Source organism: Lampetra fluviatilis, chromosome 64, assembly GCF_964198595.1.
Source record: "Lampetra fluviatilis chromosome 64, kcLamFluv1.1, whole genome shotgun sequence".
Classification (NCBI taxonomy): Eukaryota; Metazoa; Chordata; class Hyperoartia; order Petromyzontiformes; family Petromyzontidae; genus Lampetra; species Lampetra fluviatilis.
In genome coordinates, this window is record NC_136338.1 from 1,718,303 (window position 1) to 1,737,409 (window position 19,107).

The 19,107-nt window shown below is 48.1% G+C and overlaps 2 protein-coding genes and 3 non-coding genes across 5 annotated transcripts; 1 reads left to right on the plus strand and 4 right to left on the minus strand.

The window, feature by feature from the left end:
* Nucleotides 1-456: 456 nt before the first annotated feature.
* Nucleotides 457-7,534, minus strand: RPS10 (ribosomal protein S10). Its single transcript, XM_078882294.1, has 6 exons — nt 7,435-7,534; nt 5,085-5,235; nt 3,924-4,098; nt 3,358-3,432; nt 1,714-1,769; nt 457-582 (listed from the first exon to the last, which is right to left on the minus strand). The coding sequence occupies exons 1-6, from the start codon at nt 7,479-7,481 to the stop codon at nt 514-516; spliced, it is 573 nt and encodes a 190-aa protein (XP_078738420.1). The 5' UTR covers nt 7,482-7,534; the 3' UTR covers nt 457-513.
* On the minus strand, nt 2,975-3,068 carry LOC144951983 (small nucleolar RNA SNORD88). The gene has a single exon (XR_013640561.1). It is a non-coding gene; the product is annotated as a small nucleolar RNA SNORD88 (small nucleolar RNA).
* LOC144951984 (small nucleolar RNA SNORD88) lies at nt 4,591-4,684 on the minus strand. The gene has a single exon (XR_013640562.1). It is a non-coding gene; the product is annotated as a small nucleolar RNA SNORD88 (small nucleolar RNA).
* A 551-nt stretch (nt 7,535-8,085) lies between the features above and the next one.
* TRNAA-AGC (transfer RNA alanine (anticodon AGC)) lies at nt 8,086-8,158 on the plus strand. The gene has a single exon. It is a non-coding gene; the product is annotated as a tRNA-Ala (tRNA).
* A 2,346-nt stretch (nt 8,159-10,504) lies between these two features.
* ETFBKMT (electron transfer flavoprotein subunit beta lysine methyltransferase) lies at nt 10,505-15,876 on the minus strand. The gene is made up of 3 exons (XM_078882360.1): nt 15,554-15,876; nt 14,125-14,255; nt 10,505-11,075 (listed from the first exon to the last, which is right to left on the minus strand). The coding sequence occupies exons 1-3, from the start codon at nt 15,874-15,876 to the stop codon at nt 10,654-10,656; spliced, it is 876 nt and encodes a 291-aa protein (XP_078738486.1). The 3' UTR covers nt 10,505-10,653.
* Between the last annotated feature and the right edge of the window lie 3,231 nt (nt 15,877-19,107).

Below are 19,107 nucleotides of genomic sequence, written 5' to 3' on the forward strand. Positions count from 1 at the left end.
GCTCAGAATAAACCGCCGTACTGCCAATTTGGAGATTTGCGTGTCGAGCGAACGTTTGTGGCGTGCGCCATCTCCGAGCCTGCGGTTGAAATTCCACATTATGGTGGCAGGGGACGCAAGGTCACGTGAAAAACCTGGGTAAAAATAAAAAGCCACGCGGTCAAATTACACACCCAGTGTGAAAGTTAATGTTGAAATATATTAAAACGAAGTGATTAGCATATTCTTTGGGTCTTTCGGTAAAGTGACATAGATAGAAAAAATAATAAAATAACACAACTAAAGTGAATGAAAAATATACAAAATTATTTTCACTTTATTTTAATTATTTTATTGTTATTATTTTCTGTCGGTGTGACTTTACCGAAAGACCCAAAGAACATGAATTCTTGCAGTCACGGAAACTTCAAGCCAAGAAGCGATTGACGTTTAAAATAGGCAACAGAGACGCAGGGCTTCACAAGGGAATCATTTATTAACGCGACGTGCTGTGAAGAGCGTGCGCCGGACCAATCACTGCGGCGGTCCTCCTGGTCCACCTGGTCCACCTGGTCCTCCTCTCCCCCTGCCGAAGCCTCCTCTCTGCAAAGCAAAACAGACAAGACACACAGGGCGTTAGTCTCTGTAACAAAACACAACCTGCTGACAAGACCCAGGTGTGGTCAAAACCAGTCCATAGTGCTTTTTTTATTAAACAGATGCTGCTAGAATATCATTACCGAACGATCCAAAGAGTATGGATCCTTGCAGTCACAAAAACTTCAAATCTAGAATTAGAATCTCATTGGTTTTGGAAAAACCAATAGGCCAATGGGACTAACATTTTTTTTTTACGTAACATTGGGAGACAAATCGGAGGTCTGCTTATATTTGTTTTTAGGGTCCTTAATGTAGGCGTGCGGATGTCCCGAGCAGTTCAACAGAAGATGCAATCCAAACATCTCTTAACACACAACCAGCTTGTGCGACCCACGCTACTCCAGTACCAGTTGAAAGCTCTAATCAAGATAAAATGGGGATGGAATGATGATGGCGTAATGGGCAGACTTTTCATACACAAAGGGTCAATGCGTATAAACATCCAACAGCTCACGAGCATTGGACTATGAATCCAGTGACCCAAGTTTGATTCCCAGCCATGGATAACATCAGTGGCGAGTGATACGCAAACCAGTCCTGGCAGTACATTTTCTCTGCAACTCGGTCAATTAAATAGACTAAAAATTGCGATTGAGTATTCGTTTTGTCACCGATTACTGGAGACCCTTACAAGCCGTGCCATGCAGGGCACGGCGGCTGCTGCTGCTACCAATAAACGCCAGAGCCCTGTCGCTTGTTACCACTCGTCCAGTGGTGTACATGACAACAGGCTTTGCCCCCCTCGGAGGAACGATTTTCTTATCCGATTTGGAGTGTAATCTATTTACGAAATAATCACAAAATAATGCATTCGTCCCACTGTGTCTCCACAATGCTTCAGTCAAACAGCCTTCTGGAAGTGCATCTCATCAGCAAGCATTGATTCAATACAAGAAAAAATTCAACGTATTGTCAGCAGCCAGGCTTGTTTGAACCAATGTTAAACTGCCTGATGATTATACGCAAGAGCCCCTTTTTGTAAGAAAACCCTAAATCAGAGGGCAGCTCTAATCTGTCATGATCGCTCTGTGGAGGCCAGGCGTATATTATCAAGAGAACAGAAGCAGTACTCACGAACTGGAAGTCCGAATTGGCGCCAGCCCCAGCTTCAGCCTTCTTGTCAGCACCAGCTGTGTACACACGAGAGAGGAGGGGGAGGGATGCAGGTGGATACACGGTTAACATGTGCGATTGAACAAATACAGAGTTCTAACCCAGCTATCGCCACACTACGCAGCCGCTAAGCAAACGCCACCGACCCCACCCAGTCACTCGCCAACATCACAAATTTGGATATCGCTCCAAAGCGTTAACAAAACAGATGGGCCACTGGCAGCAGTGTTGGGCAATCAGATTGCCTCTGTCCTGGTTTGTTCGGTTTGATTTGATGTGCCAGAGGGTTATTATCTATCTGTTGAGTGCAACTTGCTTGTGGAGATATAGCAAACACCCCCCCCCCCCCCATTGGTAAAAATAAGCCCCGTGTTTACAAGGGAAGCCCCTGTTTGTTTTAGTTAGCACAGTGGGACATTGTCCACGTCACCTTTGTTTACCCAGCAGACAATTATTTCAGGCCCATTCAACATGGTTGGCTATGTACGGGCGTCCTCTGGTCTAACACCTTTTGAGACTAGGCTCCAAAGAAAGCTGTCTCTGGTGTGGACCAATCAGTTTCAAAGACAATGCATATATTACAGAGTATGTTTTTGTTTGCATTCTGACCACAAGTATGTGTGGTGAATGCAGACATGATTCCTTGTAAAAGGTTTCAGTTTGGTGTTTTAACATCTTAACACAGCTGTTTTGTTGCCAGAACAAAGGGGGAAAACCTATTCTCAAGTCCTACATACATAGATTCTATTCTATTTTGGATTTATAAAGCGCCTTACACCAAGGCACTTAACAATGCTTGCTCTGACTACAGTACAAAAAGGTAAGATAAGGGCTGGGGATCCGGTAGTGACTAGGGTGGAGGGAGCAAGGTGGAGGCATTAGGGGTGTTAGCTGGTGCTGGTAGCGGAAGAGAAAAGGGAGTTAAGAGAGATAGGACGACCTGAGGGCAGTGCAAAAAGAGGAAAGCGAGGGGAGGGGGGAGAGTCGGATGTGGAGAGGGAGTTTGGTCCAGTGTCATAGCCGTGGCCAGAAATACAACAGATGATGCCCGGGGTTCAGAACGGAATGTATTTAACCACTTGGCCGGCGTTCCACCCCACTCTCACATGCACACGTTCCTTAATTATCAGAGATAAATAGGATCCTGCACACTGTGATGAGGGAGCGTTGAGTGCCGTGGGTGACGGAGCACGATAGTGGTGGCAGTATCTTGGCCGTGTTGCCTTCACTCAGTGCCACCGCATGTCAAGTGACGGTGGGTGCACATTGTAATCACATGGCATTCATAGCCCAGTGCTGAGACATCACGGTGAAGGCAATGGCTGGCTGGCTGCCCCAGAGGGTGACAGCAGGTGGGCGAGTTTGTGATGCTGTCCTCTGTCAGAAAGCCTTACGCACTGCAATAGCTTCAGTGACGCCGTGAGCGAATTACGCGTGTTGAGAAGGTAATGATGGTGGGCGGCCAACGAGAAGTGTTGAGTGTGGTGAGTTGAGGGTGATATTGAGCATGCTTAGAGATCGAGTGGCAAGTGTGGTTGAGTGAAAGTTAAGCGAGTGTTAACGGTTACAGTGGAGTGTGCAGAGCCGTGCGTCTGTTGTACTCACGGGGCCCAGCGCGTCTGTAGGTATCGCGGTCGCCCTCCCCACGGCCCAGACGGGCGGGACGGTCATCTCCCAGGCCTACACAATCACAAGCCACGCGTGACACAACCGCACAACTTTCATAAAACCACACCCCACCGCCATAGCACACAATCCTCTCCCATGCCGACAGCCGCACGTCATGTCTGGTGATACAACTAAACATTAACATGACACCAGCATACCACACCACTTCACCCCACATAGGATACCACAACCACACGACAATCCCACATCACAAAACCAAGGCGATCTGTGGTTTGGTACTCGCCATGGGACGAGGTATAGTTAAGCGGTGCGTAAATTATACGCCGTACCATGTGGTTAAGTGCGGTTAAGTACGTGTCGTGCGGTGTGATTAAGACGCGGTTTAGTACTCGCAGCGGGCCGAGTGCTGTGGTTAAGACGAGACGTTTGGTCGCTGCTCGTGCGGCGTGGTTAAGCTCACGCCGCCAAGCGACGCGTGCTGATCTGTGCTGAACTGTGCCAAACTGCGGCAAACGCGCGTGGCGCGGCGCCCCTCCACTCACCCTTGGGCCGTGGTCGCGCCGTCTCCGGCCGGATCTGGCGGCGCAGCGTGGCCGGGACGATCTCGGGCGGCAGGTGCAGGAAGTCGCGCAGGTACTGGATGCCCTCGTTGGTCAGGTACCAGTAGAAGTGGCGCCACGCAAACTGCTCCTTCACGAAGCCACGCGACTTCAGGGACTGGGGGGTTAAGGCGAGGAGGTGAAAAAAGAGAAAGGTGGAGGGACGAGTGGAGGTCAGAAGAGATGATAAGTGAACGGTGGTGCACGTTGAGGCAAGGGGAGACCGAAGGAGGGCAAGAGAGAGAACAGGAGGTTAACGTTCATGCACAAGAAGATGAGACAAGAGATGGTGCCAGGAGACAAAAGGGAGGTTTTATGCAAGGGAAGAAGATGTGAAGACACGGGGAGATGGGAGTGAACAGTCGTTTGTTTTTGCTTCTAGAATTCGTAAAAACTAACAGTGTGGGAGCCATGGACTGGAACGCATCTGACGGTACCGTCTCACTCAAAGATGGAGTACTAGACGGATTGCTGTATCACGGGACGGTGGCAGCTTGGGGGAAGCCTTCAAATAACAGGGGAATGACCATGGCTTATGATGAACAACATGGGATGCTGCACACTGTGATGAGTGCGAGGTGAGCGGTGTGGGGGCGGTATTGTAGCCGTGCCTTCACTCAGTGCCACCGCATGTCAAGTGACGGTGGGCGCACATTGTAATCACATGGCATTCATAGCCCAGTGCTGAGACATCACGGTGAAGGCAAGGGCTGGCTATCCCAGGAGGTAGTTTCGTGTGTGCATGAGGCTGGTATGAGGCTGGTCTGGGCCTGGTCTGTGGCGATGGGTATCATCACCACTTAGCAGTGGATGGGAACTGTTGTTATTGGTGGCAGCCACATAATCTCCACCTCAAAGTGCTGTGTGGTCCTTCACAGTTGCTCGCTAACAGCACCCGTGCCAACCAACGAGCAACATGACCAAGGAAAAACGTGCCCAACCTGATATGCAGAACACAAGTGAAAGGTCACATTTTGTAAAACGTCTGTACGTCATGACAATGACGCCACGCACAAATAATGCATTTGGGCGGTTAATTGTTCTGGGCGGGAAACGCGACGGGCGGATAGCCGCGGGGGGGGGGGGGGGCAGCCTTTGCCTCACCTGCATGGCCTTCATGACGTGCAGGTTGGGCACGTTCTTCTCAGCCAGCTCGGGGTGCTTGGCGAGATGCACGTCCTTCTTGGCCACCATCACTCCCTCCTTGAAGAGGAGCTCGTAGATGGCCACACGGTCCTTCTTGGGCATCAACATTCTGGGGAACCACGTGGATGGGGTGGCAGACGACACAATCAGCGTCACCGCCCCTGGTACCGACGATCGTGTTTGAACAACATCTCCAAGTGGGAAATGAGTCGACCTTTTGCAAATGTGGTTGAATCTAACCTGCTCATCGCATAACTGACCACTGCCCAATCATTATACGCTTACAAAGGAGGTATCAACATTACTATCAGTGCATTGTGTAGCATTAGTTTAGAGTCCAATGTTCGTGGCGTGTAGTTACATAAAAATAAATTTCGTAGATAAAATCCACCAGCCGCGTGGCCTTCTGGCAGTGCATAATTTCGGCAGCTTTGTAGTATTAGTGTAATAGTTTAGTGTGTCGTGTAGTGTTATACGTCTAAAGGTTCAAAAGCTGAAGGAGTTATTAAAGGATTAATATTGATCATTAAATCTGTGCGCTACGGCTATTACTTTTAAACATTCTTCCAAAGGTTCACACTTACATTTTTAATTAATGCAGCGTCTAAATGCACAGGAACAGCTTTTAAAGCATAGACTGACATTCCAGTAAATATTAAGATTACGTTTCCACAGGTGGTGCAGTGGCGCTGTAGTTAGCGCAGTGCAGTAAAGAAATTGTTTCGTTCGAACCCCGGCCATAAACCTAGCTTAGCAAACATCAGTGATCGAAGTATGGATAATCAACCCTCCTACGACCTAACACGACACACGAGAGGGTAATCCTTTCATCCAGCAGTGGATTGACAAAGTGTCTGTCGCAAGTCTCCGTTTAATAAATATTTATCAGCTACTAAAAAAAAAGACTGGCAACCACGCTCGCCGCTACTCACTCAGTACCGCCAGGATGTCAGGCCTGAGCGGGGCACGTTTCGAATCAGAGGGAACCTCATAGCCCAGTGCTAGTCATCATTGTGAGGGCGAGCGGGCACCAGAGCATCTGCAACTAACTACCCCAGCCAGTTTAAATTTCGATTTAAAGCTTTCGTGACTGCAGGGATTCATCTTCTTGGTTCTTTCGCTAAAGTCACGTAGAATGGAAATAATAAAATAAAACATAATAAAATGATTCTCACGACGTTTCGGCCACAACGCAAGCAGCCGTCCTCAGGTGAAAACCAGGTCTGTCGGGGAGATAGCGTCTCACAGCGTCTCCCCGACAGACCTGGTCTTCACCTGAGGACGGCTGCTTGCGTTGTGGCCGAAACGTCGTAAAAATCATTTTATGTTTTATTTTATTATTTCCATTCTACGTGACTTTACCGAAAGAACCAAGAAGATGTACCCCAGCCAGTGTTTCCATCGCGCGCACACCTCTCCATATAAACCACCAACTGGCTATGATATAACTCGAAGACACACTGTAGCCATCAACCCCGCATGTGAATTGAGATAGTGCCCCCACCAATGTGGGTCACGCACTTGGCTTGCAAATCTCGAATTCAACTTTCGATCGCTCGGCGCGGCAGTTGAAACTGTGCACGTCTCTTAACATTAATCTCGCCTATGTCTCACTCGGCAGTATAAAGGGGTGGAAGAGTAGGCCAAAACACACAAGTTCTCATCACGTCCGAGACTAATAGCTTTAAAGCCTCTGTAAACATCGCTGTAAAGTCCACATTCTTATGCCAGGATAGAGGCCACCCATGAAACTAATGCTTAGTTTCCGCCAAACTCATCGCTATTAACTATCGCTTATCCACCGCTCGATGGTATTGTCGATTCACTTCTGCATAGTTTGGCCTATCCATTACTGGATAGTATTGTCTATCCACTGATAAGAGACGTTATATCCACTGCTGGATGAATCCCTCTCTTTCTACCCTTCAGTAGCCCGCGAGGCATTGTGCCGAGCCGACTACGAACAAACATGTGTAGACGGTGCCCTTAAAACAATACGCAACGGAATTGTTTAAACACGAACAATAAAACACCGAGAGTGAATTAAGTTCCATGGGAGTTAAAATCGCGCCGGTCTTCATTTAAGCGCCATAGGCGACAACCAGGCCCGCGGGCCTACTCCGGTAGCCAAGGGATACCGGTCACATCGATGTCGATTAAGAAGCCTAAAACGTTGCCATCGACGCGACATTTAGGTTCCCGCCGGTCAACAAGAGTCCGCGACATTAAACGTTGCGATGATTGAAGCGATGGGGACACGGATGGCGCGGATTTTCGCGAGATTGTACGACCACCGCCATCCCCTCACCTCGCAGCCTTAGCGGGGCCCGGTCCGAAGAGACCCTCACCGCGCATGCGCAGACCTTTGAACCCAGACCCCCCGATCGATTATCCATTGCGAGAGATCGTCTACATCCGATTCCTTTATCGATTCCTCGCGCGCGAAACTATAAAATGTATATTTCCCCCCTCACCCACCTCCTGAACTACAATTATGTAGACCTTTTTAAGTCTAGTATGGTTGAACGAACTGGATAGAATAAACGAAACGGGCAGGAGGGATAAAACTGACGTTATATACGGGAAAATAATTGGGAATCGATTCGGGGATGTTTTAATCAGTACTCTAGAATCGACGGGGTTGTGCAGCGTTGAACCTTTACATTTTAAACACTGCATAAGTACTTGTACTGTATATTTATTAAACAATTTAAAGTCGCCGCTTACCGAAACGTGTTAAATAAGTAACATCGTCACCAAGTATCTGGACTTATTTTATGTAATTTATTTATTTACCTCAGCGACGTTTTTTTTTTTTAAACAGTGCAATTAACCGAATTCACACGTTAATTGACAATTTAAAAGTAGACAATACTGTAGATTTATATTTACTTTTAATAACATCGCCACGTCATGCACCGGCTATATAAGGAGTACTCGGTGAGGTGGCAGTCGGAGTGGGGGATTAGCTCAGATGGTAGAGCGCTCGCTTAGCATGCGAGAGGTAGCGGGATCGATGCCCGCATCCTCCAAAACAATTTTTTTTTTACAATTTTATTTCACTTATTTTTATATTTAACTTACATTTAAGGTCCGGTGCTGATCGTAGTCTCACGCGAAACGTAGTGAATCATTTTTATTCGCCTACCCGGGCATCGCAAACAATCGTGAAACAATTGCCTCGTTTAAACGCTTGTGAAAGCCGCAATGCGACTTGGGCCCAGATATTAAGTTGCCTAACCCAAAAATCTACGATTAATCATAAATGTATTTAATTACAATAGTTGTCGTACTGATAGTTTAAGTGGAGGAATACCAATAAATGATCGATTTGATATGTCGCGTAATTTTAATTTGCCTTAAACCAAAATACGCCTATGGGACCGTCCATAAATGACGTCACGCACCTAGGGGGGGGGGTCAGACATTTGTGACGATGTGTGACGAGGGGGGAGGGGGTTTGAGAAATGTGACGTCACATCAAAATGCGCAACTTTAAATAAATATAGACAACACGTTCTACTTAATTAAATAGACTTTTTAATAAATGTTTTCTCTAGTTTAAAGCGATTTGAAGCATGTTTTCTATTTGGGGGGGGGGGGGGGCAGAGCTTTGTGACGTCATATTTGAGTGGGGGGGGTCTGACTTTTTGTGTGACGAAGGGGGGGGGGTCAAAAATCGTCCACAATGGCGTGACGTCATTTATGGACGGCCCCTATAACCAAAACCACATTTAGAATGCTCCAGCTAAGAGCCGGGACAATTCTTGGATGGTGCAACCACCGTGCACACCAGGTGTTATAGGCTGTAGGGGTCGATTCTCGGCAGCAGTGTAGTGCAGCAATATCCATGGTTGTACCATACTTCTATGCCGACGTTCATGTCTATGCTCTTCCCCCCCCCCCCCCACACAACTTTGTCAACCCACACTGATGATGAAGTATGGTCAAAACCGCCCCACGCGACTCTTACGTAGGAGGCAATATCCATGATATAGGTTTTGTTGGGTTAGATCGTGTAAATATATAAATGTGTCGTGAAACCCGCCACCGCCCAACACAGCCAATTTGTAAATAAACAGAATGTAGCCAATTCGTCACTAGTACAGCACACCGGTTGTGTGTTGGAGAGCAAATCCACAACATTTACAATCTGAGTACGACGTTTCGTCAGTAATAACAACCAGCTTCAGGCGAAAATATTTTAAAATTGTTTAATGATAAAGCATATACATGGTCACCAGATCCCTCTTCAGACGCCGTTGATAGGTGAATATACATTGTTTAAAGTTCACATTCTTGAAAATAGTACGACGTTTCGCCAGTAATTACAACCAGCTTCAGGCGAAAATATTTTAAAATTGTTTAATGATAAAGCATGTACATGGTCACCAGATCCCTCTTCAGACGCCGTTGATAGGTGAATATACATTGTTTAAAGTTCACATTCTGGAAAATAGTACGACGTTTCGCCAGTAATTACAACCAGCTTCAGGCGAAAATATTTTAAAATTGTTTAATGATAAAGCATGTACATGGTCACCAGATCCCTCTTCAGACGCCGTTGATAGGTGAATATACATTGTTTAAAGTTCACATTCTGGAAAATAGTTGTAGTATAGCTGTTGGTGGTGTATTAAACCTGGAACAAGAGCCTTAAATGTTGTTTAACCGTTCTCTTTTACAAATATATCCTGCAGAGTAATGCAAGTTTGTGTTGAAAGCGGACACTGCAACAGCATTTCTTGTGATTTTGTTATTGACTTTTCGTTATTTTGTGCGATAAGAAACATCACTTTTGGAATTGTTGACGTCACTCTTTCCTGTAAATAGTTAATCAATAAAAACATCGGAAAAAAACACGGCCCTTGTCCTTCTGACCTTTTAGCGTGAATCGAATATTTTCATTGCGTGTCCGACAAATCCATTATTTTCCTTCCTTACAGCACAGGCAGCATGGACACTATGATATCACACCGCGCAGTGAATGCTTCGTTAATATTAAATCACTTCTCCTTCACGGTGTTCAGTGACATGGAGGGAATAACGTGTCATCCGCTTGCATATCAGCCCTGCAGATTCGCGTTCTTCTCGGCAGCCTTTGATATTGGTTATATTGGTTTAGCCATCTTTGTTTGTTGTAGTACAGAGTTAGACTGATGGCCTTAATCTAAGTTGTCTTGTGGTTGTTGTTGTTTGACTTGCATCCCACTGGGATTTTTGCACACAGCGTTGGTGTACGGTGATTTTATTCTGCAATGTTTTGCTGTCTTGTCTTGGATTTCTGTTTGCACTTAGTCACATATTCACTTTAAGATGTTTTTTGTTCATGTTTTTGTTTTTGGTTTGTTACGGTTGCACCCGATTCAAGAGCCGAATGGCTCACAGGGCTATACCTAATAAATGAACTTGAACTTGATCACGCGAGGGCGATTTTGCGCTAAGGAGCTGGCCAGCTCAGCATGTGTCCCCGTTGAGCCTCGTGGAAAAAAGCGGACTCAAAAAAGACTGGCCACGGGGTCAACTGTCAGAGGTGCAGCGTCCACACGGCGCCGTCGCTGAGCCCGCTGTTGTCTCTGCGGGCGCTCTCGGGAAGCTCGTAGCGCGCCAGCTCGCGGAGAACCGGCGCCGTCGCCGCCGCCCGCGCTCCGAGCCACGCCTCGTATCGCTCCAAAAACACCGGCCGCCCGGGGTCTCCCACAAGCACCGTCGGAGCCGGGGGCTCCGTCTCCTGCCCCCGCCGCCGCCGCTGCTGCGCCAGCGAGGTCTCCAGCCAGCGCAGGAGCGAGTGGACGGTGGTGCCGTCGTAGAACATGTCGCCCAGGAGGAGGACGTCCCACGGGGGAGACGGAGCGCGGTGCGGGGAGAGGAGGTCGCGCACGTCGATGTGCAGGGAGTCTGCGCGCACGCCGTTCAGCTCCGCGTTCAGGGTGATGGCGACGGCTGCCACTGTGGGAAGCGCGGACACAAAAATCCCTCGTATCGTCACAACAGGCTGTTGGGGCAAGTACTGTTAGCGAGTAGCACCTATAAATTCTAGATTTGAAGCTTTCGTGATTGCAAGGATTCATATTCTTAGGTTTTTTTTGGTAAAGTCACGTAGGTAAAAATTATTTTTATTTTACTTTTATTAACTTTAATTTTTTATCTACGTGACTTTACCGAAAAAAACCTAAGAATAAGCACCTATAAAGGCCGGGCATAGCACATGAGGAGGCGGGTGGCCAACACCACGCCCGGCCGCCTTTGTCTCCCCAGTAGCAATGTTTACACATCACACCAGGTACTCATTTGGCCGTGGGTGGGAATCGAACTCGGGTCGCCCGGTTTGTAGTGCAGCGCGCTCTCCGCTATGCACGCGTGTACACAAACGTGCACACACGCACAACAACAACCGCCATTCTCCACTAAGTGGTGGTGACCTCACCTCGGCGCTTGTGCCAGGCTATGTGCACGTTAAAGCAACGCGAAGTGTCGAGCACCCACTGGCAGGAACGGGACGGTCCTAGGTGCCATGGGTTGACTGAGATGGCTGGCCGATGCATCGAAATGGAATTTTTTGCACTTTTTTGTGATTTTTAGATTTGTGTACAATACATTTTATGAGTATCTTGTAATTTTATTGTTTGTTGCGGTTGAACCCAAATCAAGAGCCGAATGGCTCACAGGGTAAATCCTAATAAATGGAACTGAAACCACCTGTGCCCCCTACATACGCACGTACACACATTCTGCTTAAGTGGTCCGAACCGATGTGAGTGGTTCAGCACTTCCCATTCTCATCTCCGCAAGAGCTGCAGTTGCCACATTGTCCACTAGAGAGCGAACGACATCGTACAATCACCTGGCAAGCATTGACAGCAGTGGCGGCTCCTGCAAAATCTCTCAGGGGGGGGCAAATGTCTGGATGATTGATAAGGATAAGGTCCACCCATGCAATGGATAAATTAACAGCTTAAGCATGTAAAGGCAACTTCACTTCTTTAATATTAATGAAAAATAAAGTGACTCTTACAATACATCTTGTTTGTTTCTATACTCACTATTAAAACAAACCACTCAGGTTTATTTTATTAAAGATTCCACTAGGTGGCGACAAATTATATTGTTGGATGAAACGTGCTTACGTATGATGACGTAAGCACGTATGATGACGTAAGCACGTTAGGGCGAGCCCTCCCGGAAGCCATAGAGAATGCATTGCAGCGCCCCCGTTCGAAAAAAAACATCTTTGAATGTAAGTCTATGGGACCACTCGGGGCGATTCTCAGCTGGAGGGAAATCGCCCAAAAAGAGGCGGTACTCCACAGAACGTAGCATGACGCTGATTGGACTATATCCAGCGGCACAGTGACGGCTAGCGTGACTCTGTGGTTGAATGACATTGGTGGTGCGTCGCCCAATCGCCCTAATGAAGAAACCGCCCCTGATTGACAGCAAACTCGGCACTTTGTTCCGTCCATGGACGAGAGAGCTGATACCGTTACCACCTAAGGAAGCAAAACGTCACGCGTTCCGATTTCTTTATAACGGCGAAGAAGAGTGAATTGTACTCATAGGTTTTATCGGTAAAGACACGTAGGGAAAAATAAATAATGAAAATAAATAATTAAAGTGATAGGAAAAAAATGTATTAATATCCTTTTATGTATATTATTATTTATATTGCTTTTATTATTTATTATTTATTTATTTTTACCTACGTGACTTTACCGAAAAAAACCTAAGAGTATGAATCCTTGCAGTCACGAAAGCTTCAAATCTAGAATTAAGAGTGAATTGCTTGATAACCCCACTCATTTAACATTGTTCTCACACAATGCACTGCTATTGGCCACAGACAGAAATGTGGACCGCAAAAGCTCCATGCGACATCAGGTGGTACTGGACAGTCAGATAACTGGTCTGGGCTCATGGACTACGCCGCGGACTTCCCACGACCTCTAGCAGCAGAGCGCGAGCCGTGACAGGTTGAGAAAGGAGCCGGGTCTCCATTCTCACTGGAGATTGTGAGAAACTCATCGTATGGCGGAAGAGTGCGTACAGGCCAGCAACAAGAATACTGGTAGTAGTAATAAACACATTCCTGCGGAGGGAGCTGGTAGGAACGTTGGGTTGCTCGGTCAATGGCAAGGGTCAACGGTGGCGTGGTATGTTCCGCAAATGTGGCCGACTGTGAGGGCGGGCACAAGCCGGCGTGAGTAGGTTAAACGTTGAGTTTTATAAGGGCACCACGGGGTGACCAGCCCCTCCCCACCCAGCCCCACCCCTCCCACCCCCCACCCAGCCCCTCCCCACCCAGCCCCACCCCTCCCACCCCCCACCCAGCCCCTCCCCACCCTCCCCTCTCCACCCAACCCCACCCTTCCCATTTTTGGATGCACGACGGACGGACGAACACAATAATCCCCTGTGGGCTGGTGTAACCAGGAGGTTCCTACCAGTATAACTACACACATTGGGGATGCTGCCACAATTGTGGTTGTTAGTGGTCAGCACACTGGGCTTGACATCCGGAGGTCGCCGGTTCGATCCCAGTAAAAGGAGAGGGTTTCCCTCACTTCTGTGTGAAGGAGTTGCGAGCCCCTGGTGGGGAGGAAGCGTCGAGTTGGAATCACAATCAGTATACGTATTTATACTGGGGGAATCCGATGAGATATAAAGCTCTTTTTCACAGATATCCAGTAGGGCCACAGGGTCAGAACGTTACAGCAACAAGTTAAAAAAACACACGAAAGGTGTGCAAAAATATAGGAAAAGTAAACAAATCACTTTTAAAAATATTTTTAAAAAATTACACAATTTGTTTTCTTACCAGGTAAAGCCAATTGAGCTCTTAACTTATTTTTTCAGAAGCGACCTGGCCACAAATGTTAGCTCAACAAAAGTGGCTTATCATGCGGAAATTTACAGCAGCAAAAGCATCCAAACGAATCTAAACGGGTGTTTCTGAATGTGCCAGGGGCAGACAGCGGTTTGTGTAGCGGAGCCAACGAACCGGGGTCGATGTCATTTGCCACCACGATCGAGGCCCCCGCCTTGACGGCCGCGATCGCCGCGGCCCCACAGCCGCTGCCCAGGTCCAGCACGGCCCGGCCAGCCACCACGTCCGGCTGGTCCAGGAGGAACCTGGAGACCGACACATTGACGACGATGATAACGACAACCCGGCGACCAGAGCTCTTTCTCCACCGAGTCATTTCAAGCCGAAGCGTAAACGTGAAATATTTGTAATATGAAGATATATCCGGCTCACTGACGTATCACAACTCGTCATGGTGATTGGCTCTGCCGGTCCTGGTTTACAGCCAATGGGGGAAAGCCTGGGGGCGTGGCCCTGACGTGATGGAAAGATGACAGCTATGAGGATTGGTTCTGCTGGCTTTGGCCACAGCCAATGGGGAGATGAGTCAGGGGCGTGGTCCCGGGAGCTGACGAGGGAGCCTGGAACATTCCATGCAGGCTAACGAGGATTGGCGGAAACGTACCACGTGCCCCGGGTATTAAATAGGGGTGGAGACGAACGACACTTGGTCAGAACGGGAACGAACGGAGGAAGGGGGCCACGCGGGAGGGGGGCTCCGAGTTGCCACGTGGCAGTGCGTCTCTCTCTGTCTATCTGTCCCTCTCACGCTGCCTATCAGCAGCGTGAAGTAACTGTAACATAAGTTGAATAAAAGACGGATTCCAGAAGTCGTCTCAACGAGCTGTATTACATATTTATGAACAGTAAAAGCCAACGGCCGCCGCGAAGGCTTTTGCGGCGTTGTACAGCATATCGTTTGGTGCGATGTCCGTCGTTTCGCTGCCATGTGCTGGGCGATTATTGTTTATTTATTATTCCTTATTATTTAAAATTGAATCCAGGAAGGGAAGTTAAAATTTCAGTGCTGGGAGCTTTTGTTCAGCAACCGGAATTGCCAATTGCAGAGCATGAAGAAAAGCTCCGAGGCACGTGCAACAAAACGTCGGACATGCCGCGGAAACAACACGTGGGGTGGCACAACCTGAAAAACCACACCTGTACGCCACGCAGCACAACCGTGGAAAACCCTACGCGAAATATCGTTTCACGTTTACAGTTGTATTTCTTTGATCCGAGCCGGCAATAATGAGTCGTCACCGCTGTGGGCACCGTAGTGGCGAGATGTTAACTTCCTCGCCTGGTATGCAGGAGGTAGTGGGCTTTATCCCTACCCTGACACCTGCATATTTCGAGTTTGCATATTCACCACGCGGTCGCGTGCATTTTACTCCGGTGTTTCCCTCCACGTGCGTTTAGATTACTTGACTGCTATATGTCCACGTGACAAGCCACTTCATTGAGCTTTCATTTGTGACAGCCAGGTCGCTTCTGAAAAAGAGAAACATAGCTCAGTGGGCCTTACCTGGTAAAATAAAAAGAATGGTTAAGTTTAGTAGCGCACCTGGCCAGCACCTGGCCGCCGGGCCAGTAGATGGCCCAGTAGGGATCGGCGGGAAAGGGCCACGTCTCGGGTCGCGCGGTCCAGAGCGGGCAGCGCGGCGTGAGCAGCCGCAGCGTCAGCTCGGGGGTCAGGTGCTCGCGGCTCGCCTCCGTGTTGGCCTCGATGAAGTCCCGCACGGCCGCCTCTCCCTGCGGCCTCACCGTGCCGCCGTGCGTCCCGCTGGGCCTGCGGAGGCCCTGGGCCACCGGTGACCAACGGGGTCCCATCCGCAGGCCACTCAGTCCACGTGTCGCCAGCAAACGGGGCCCCAGGGATGGCAGCATGGCCCAGGTAGAAATTCCTGCGCGCAGAAAACACACGTGTGAACAACACGGGTGTGCGAGTATCCGGTGCGTTGTGTAAACATTTGTCCCAACAGTCTGTTAAGGCTATCCGAGGAATCTTTGTCTTTGTATATGCTGTATAGGTCACGAAGCCAGCATGCTCAGCCAACGCATGCCCAAGCAGCTTCTGATTGGCCGGATAGAGGGGGCTAAATGGTACGGCACGGCCTGAAGAAGAGATGGACTGATGCGGTACAGAAGGATGTGGAGCTGAGTGGACTTGCTGAAGACCGGAACCAGCGGTGTCAAGATCGGTCTCTGTGGAGGAGGCTCGTGAGTTGGAGGCAGTCGCCCTTCAACAACAGCGGAGGGCAGAGGAGCGACGCTCACAACAATGAGCGGAGCACCGGGCGGCTAAAACACAGAAAGTTGGCACAGTAGAGGGTCACAGGTGGTGCATGTGCCAGTCATCTCAGTCAATCAACCCATGGCACTTGGGTCTGTCCCATGACTTCCTGCCAGCAATCCTTCAATACTTCACGTGGCCTCAAGTGCACCGAGCCTGGCACAAATGTTGCTGTGTGCATTTCATTTCGGGCTGCGGCCAACATAAGTGGTCACATCCAAACCGGTCCCGGTTGACTGCACCTCACCCACCCCTTCACTGGCCTGTTTTGACCAGCGTGAAGTACGGTCAAACACACGCCATGACTGGCATGCAGAGGTCGCAACCAGGTACCCGATACCCGTACCCTACTCGATACCCGGCTACCTGTACCCGGCCGGGTACGGGTACGGGTAGCCGTTTGCGACCCTGGTGCGGCCGGGTACGGGTAGGCCGTGAGTCACTAATGAGTAACCGTTTGTCACTCATTTCGGGTAGGGTACGGGTACGGGTAGGGAACGGGTACCCGTACCCGGCTGGGTACGGGTACGGGTACCCATTTGCGACCTTGGTGCGGCCGGGTACAGGTACGGGTAAGGAATCAAAACCCATTTGCGACCTCTGCTGGCATGGCCTGGGGGAGGCATCCATCCAGCAGTGGATTGAGAAACGGCTACTAGAATTTACGATATTTTATTGTTCGAAATTGTTTTATTTAATTCCCAGTAAATGGGACGATTGGCTACGTACGGTGCAAAGGAAGTTCAACGTACTTACTTATTGTAAATGTTATTGTACATGCGGATAGTAAATGTTGTGGATTTGCTCTCCAACACACCGGTGTGCTGTACTCATAACGAATTGGCACGTTCTGTTCACGTGACAATCCTTACTAATTGGCTGCACTGGGTGGTGTCGGGTTTAAAGACATATTTATATTTATGCGATCTAACTACAAAAAAAACCTATATTATGAATATTGGTCGCGAAAGCGTACATTTTAAAAACGTACGTACTTATATTGTAGTCAATGTTAAACAAATTTACTACTGACGCTTCTACTGCTGCGGCGTTGGCCGTTGTGTGCAAGCGCACACATATTAACAAAACAAAAACACAACAAATTTGTTTAATAAACAAAAAACGATATGGCCTTAAAAGTTAAATATATAAGATGGGAGAGGTTCCGGGCAATTGCCCTTGTTCACGGCACATACAATGGTCGGAAAAACTAGGGTGGAAAAGAGTTTTGATAGTGAATGGATCGGGTGATAGGGCAGAGTTAATTAAAACCATGATCAGAAAGGACAACATTCAGGCAAGATTATCGAGGTCGCGTGCAAACAAATGGGTGATTGCCCACGCTCCAGACACCAATCAGTGACGGAGACAGGTGAATAATTAAGCACTGGATGAGCAAATCGGGCGTTTGGTGATTACTGTATTGAAATCTGCAAATGACGATGAAGACCCCATCTGAACCGGGTAAAGTGGGACAATTCAGTCAACGTTCCAAACTCTGGCCCAACGGTTCATTGACCAACGTTTCAACGTTCGTTCAACGTTGGCGCCTTCACAAGCGTTGGGCCAACGTTGCCACAACGTTGGGGCAACGTTTGTGAAGGGTCACTGGGAAGGGACCTCTAGCGAGGGAGCGTTTGTGCCAAACCGTATTCTCAGCAAGGGTGGCACATCTTCTTGGTTCTTTCGGTAAAGTCACGTAGAAGGTAAATAATAAAATAATAAAATCAAACAATAATATTTTATTATAATAATATTATATAACAATAATATTTTATTATGTTTGATTTTTATTATTTTATTACTTCCCTTCTACATGACTTTACCGAAAGAACCAAGAAGATGAATCCCTGCAGTCACGAAAGCTTTAAATCGAAATTTAAGGGTGGCACAGTCGGATTTTTTACAATCGGATTTAATTGTCTTTTTATATTAAACCCGATCATCTGAGATTGGGAGAAATCCGGTTTCATTGGTTCTAATTGCAGAACCGCACTTCGCCAACTTCTCAACGATGGGCTTCATCCGTTCCAAGCTCAGGAACTCACTAGCGCCCACGATTGTGGAGGAGAAGCTCGTGTTCATCAAGACCAACCTGGCCGCCGCATGTACGATAGCAGCACCGACGAGGAAGCAGCCTAAGCCTTGGATCAGAGTTTCGTATTCAATAAACCAGGTTCTAATTCCCCGAAATCGGGTTTAATTGTATTAAAGGAAAAACCCGATGCCTGCCGCTGGACAAAAATCGGGTTTTTTCCACCCATGATTCTCAGGACTATAATACGCCCCTTACCTGTGCATTTGAAAGCAAATGTTGCTGCATCTTGTATGAAATGTAATTATTAAATATATATGATGCAATTTGAACGTATGTACTTTTTATTTATTAAAGGGGTGCCACGGTGTTGTGAGATGTTGACTACCTCGCCTGCAGTGCAGGAGATTCGTGGGTTCGATCACGACCCTGACGCCTGCTGCTGCTTTATATTTGGAGTTTGCGTGTTTCTCTCTCTCTCTCATCATCATCACGGTGGCTCGGAGATGTGAACTACCTCGCCTGGTCTACAGGAGGTCGTGGGTTCGATCCCGACCCTGACGCCTGCTGCTGTATATTTGGAGTTTGCGTGTTTCTCTCATCATCATCATCACGGTGGCTAGGAGATGTGAACTACCTCGCCTGGTATACAGGAGGTCGTGGGTTCGATCCCGACCCAAACGCCTGCTGCTGTATGTTTTGAGTTTGTGTCTCACTCTCCCCGTGGTCCAAATGATGGGGCCACTTTTGTTTGAGCTATCGTTTGTGAAGACCAGGTCGCTTCTGAAAA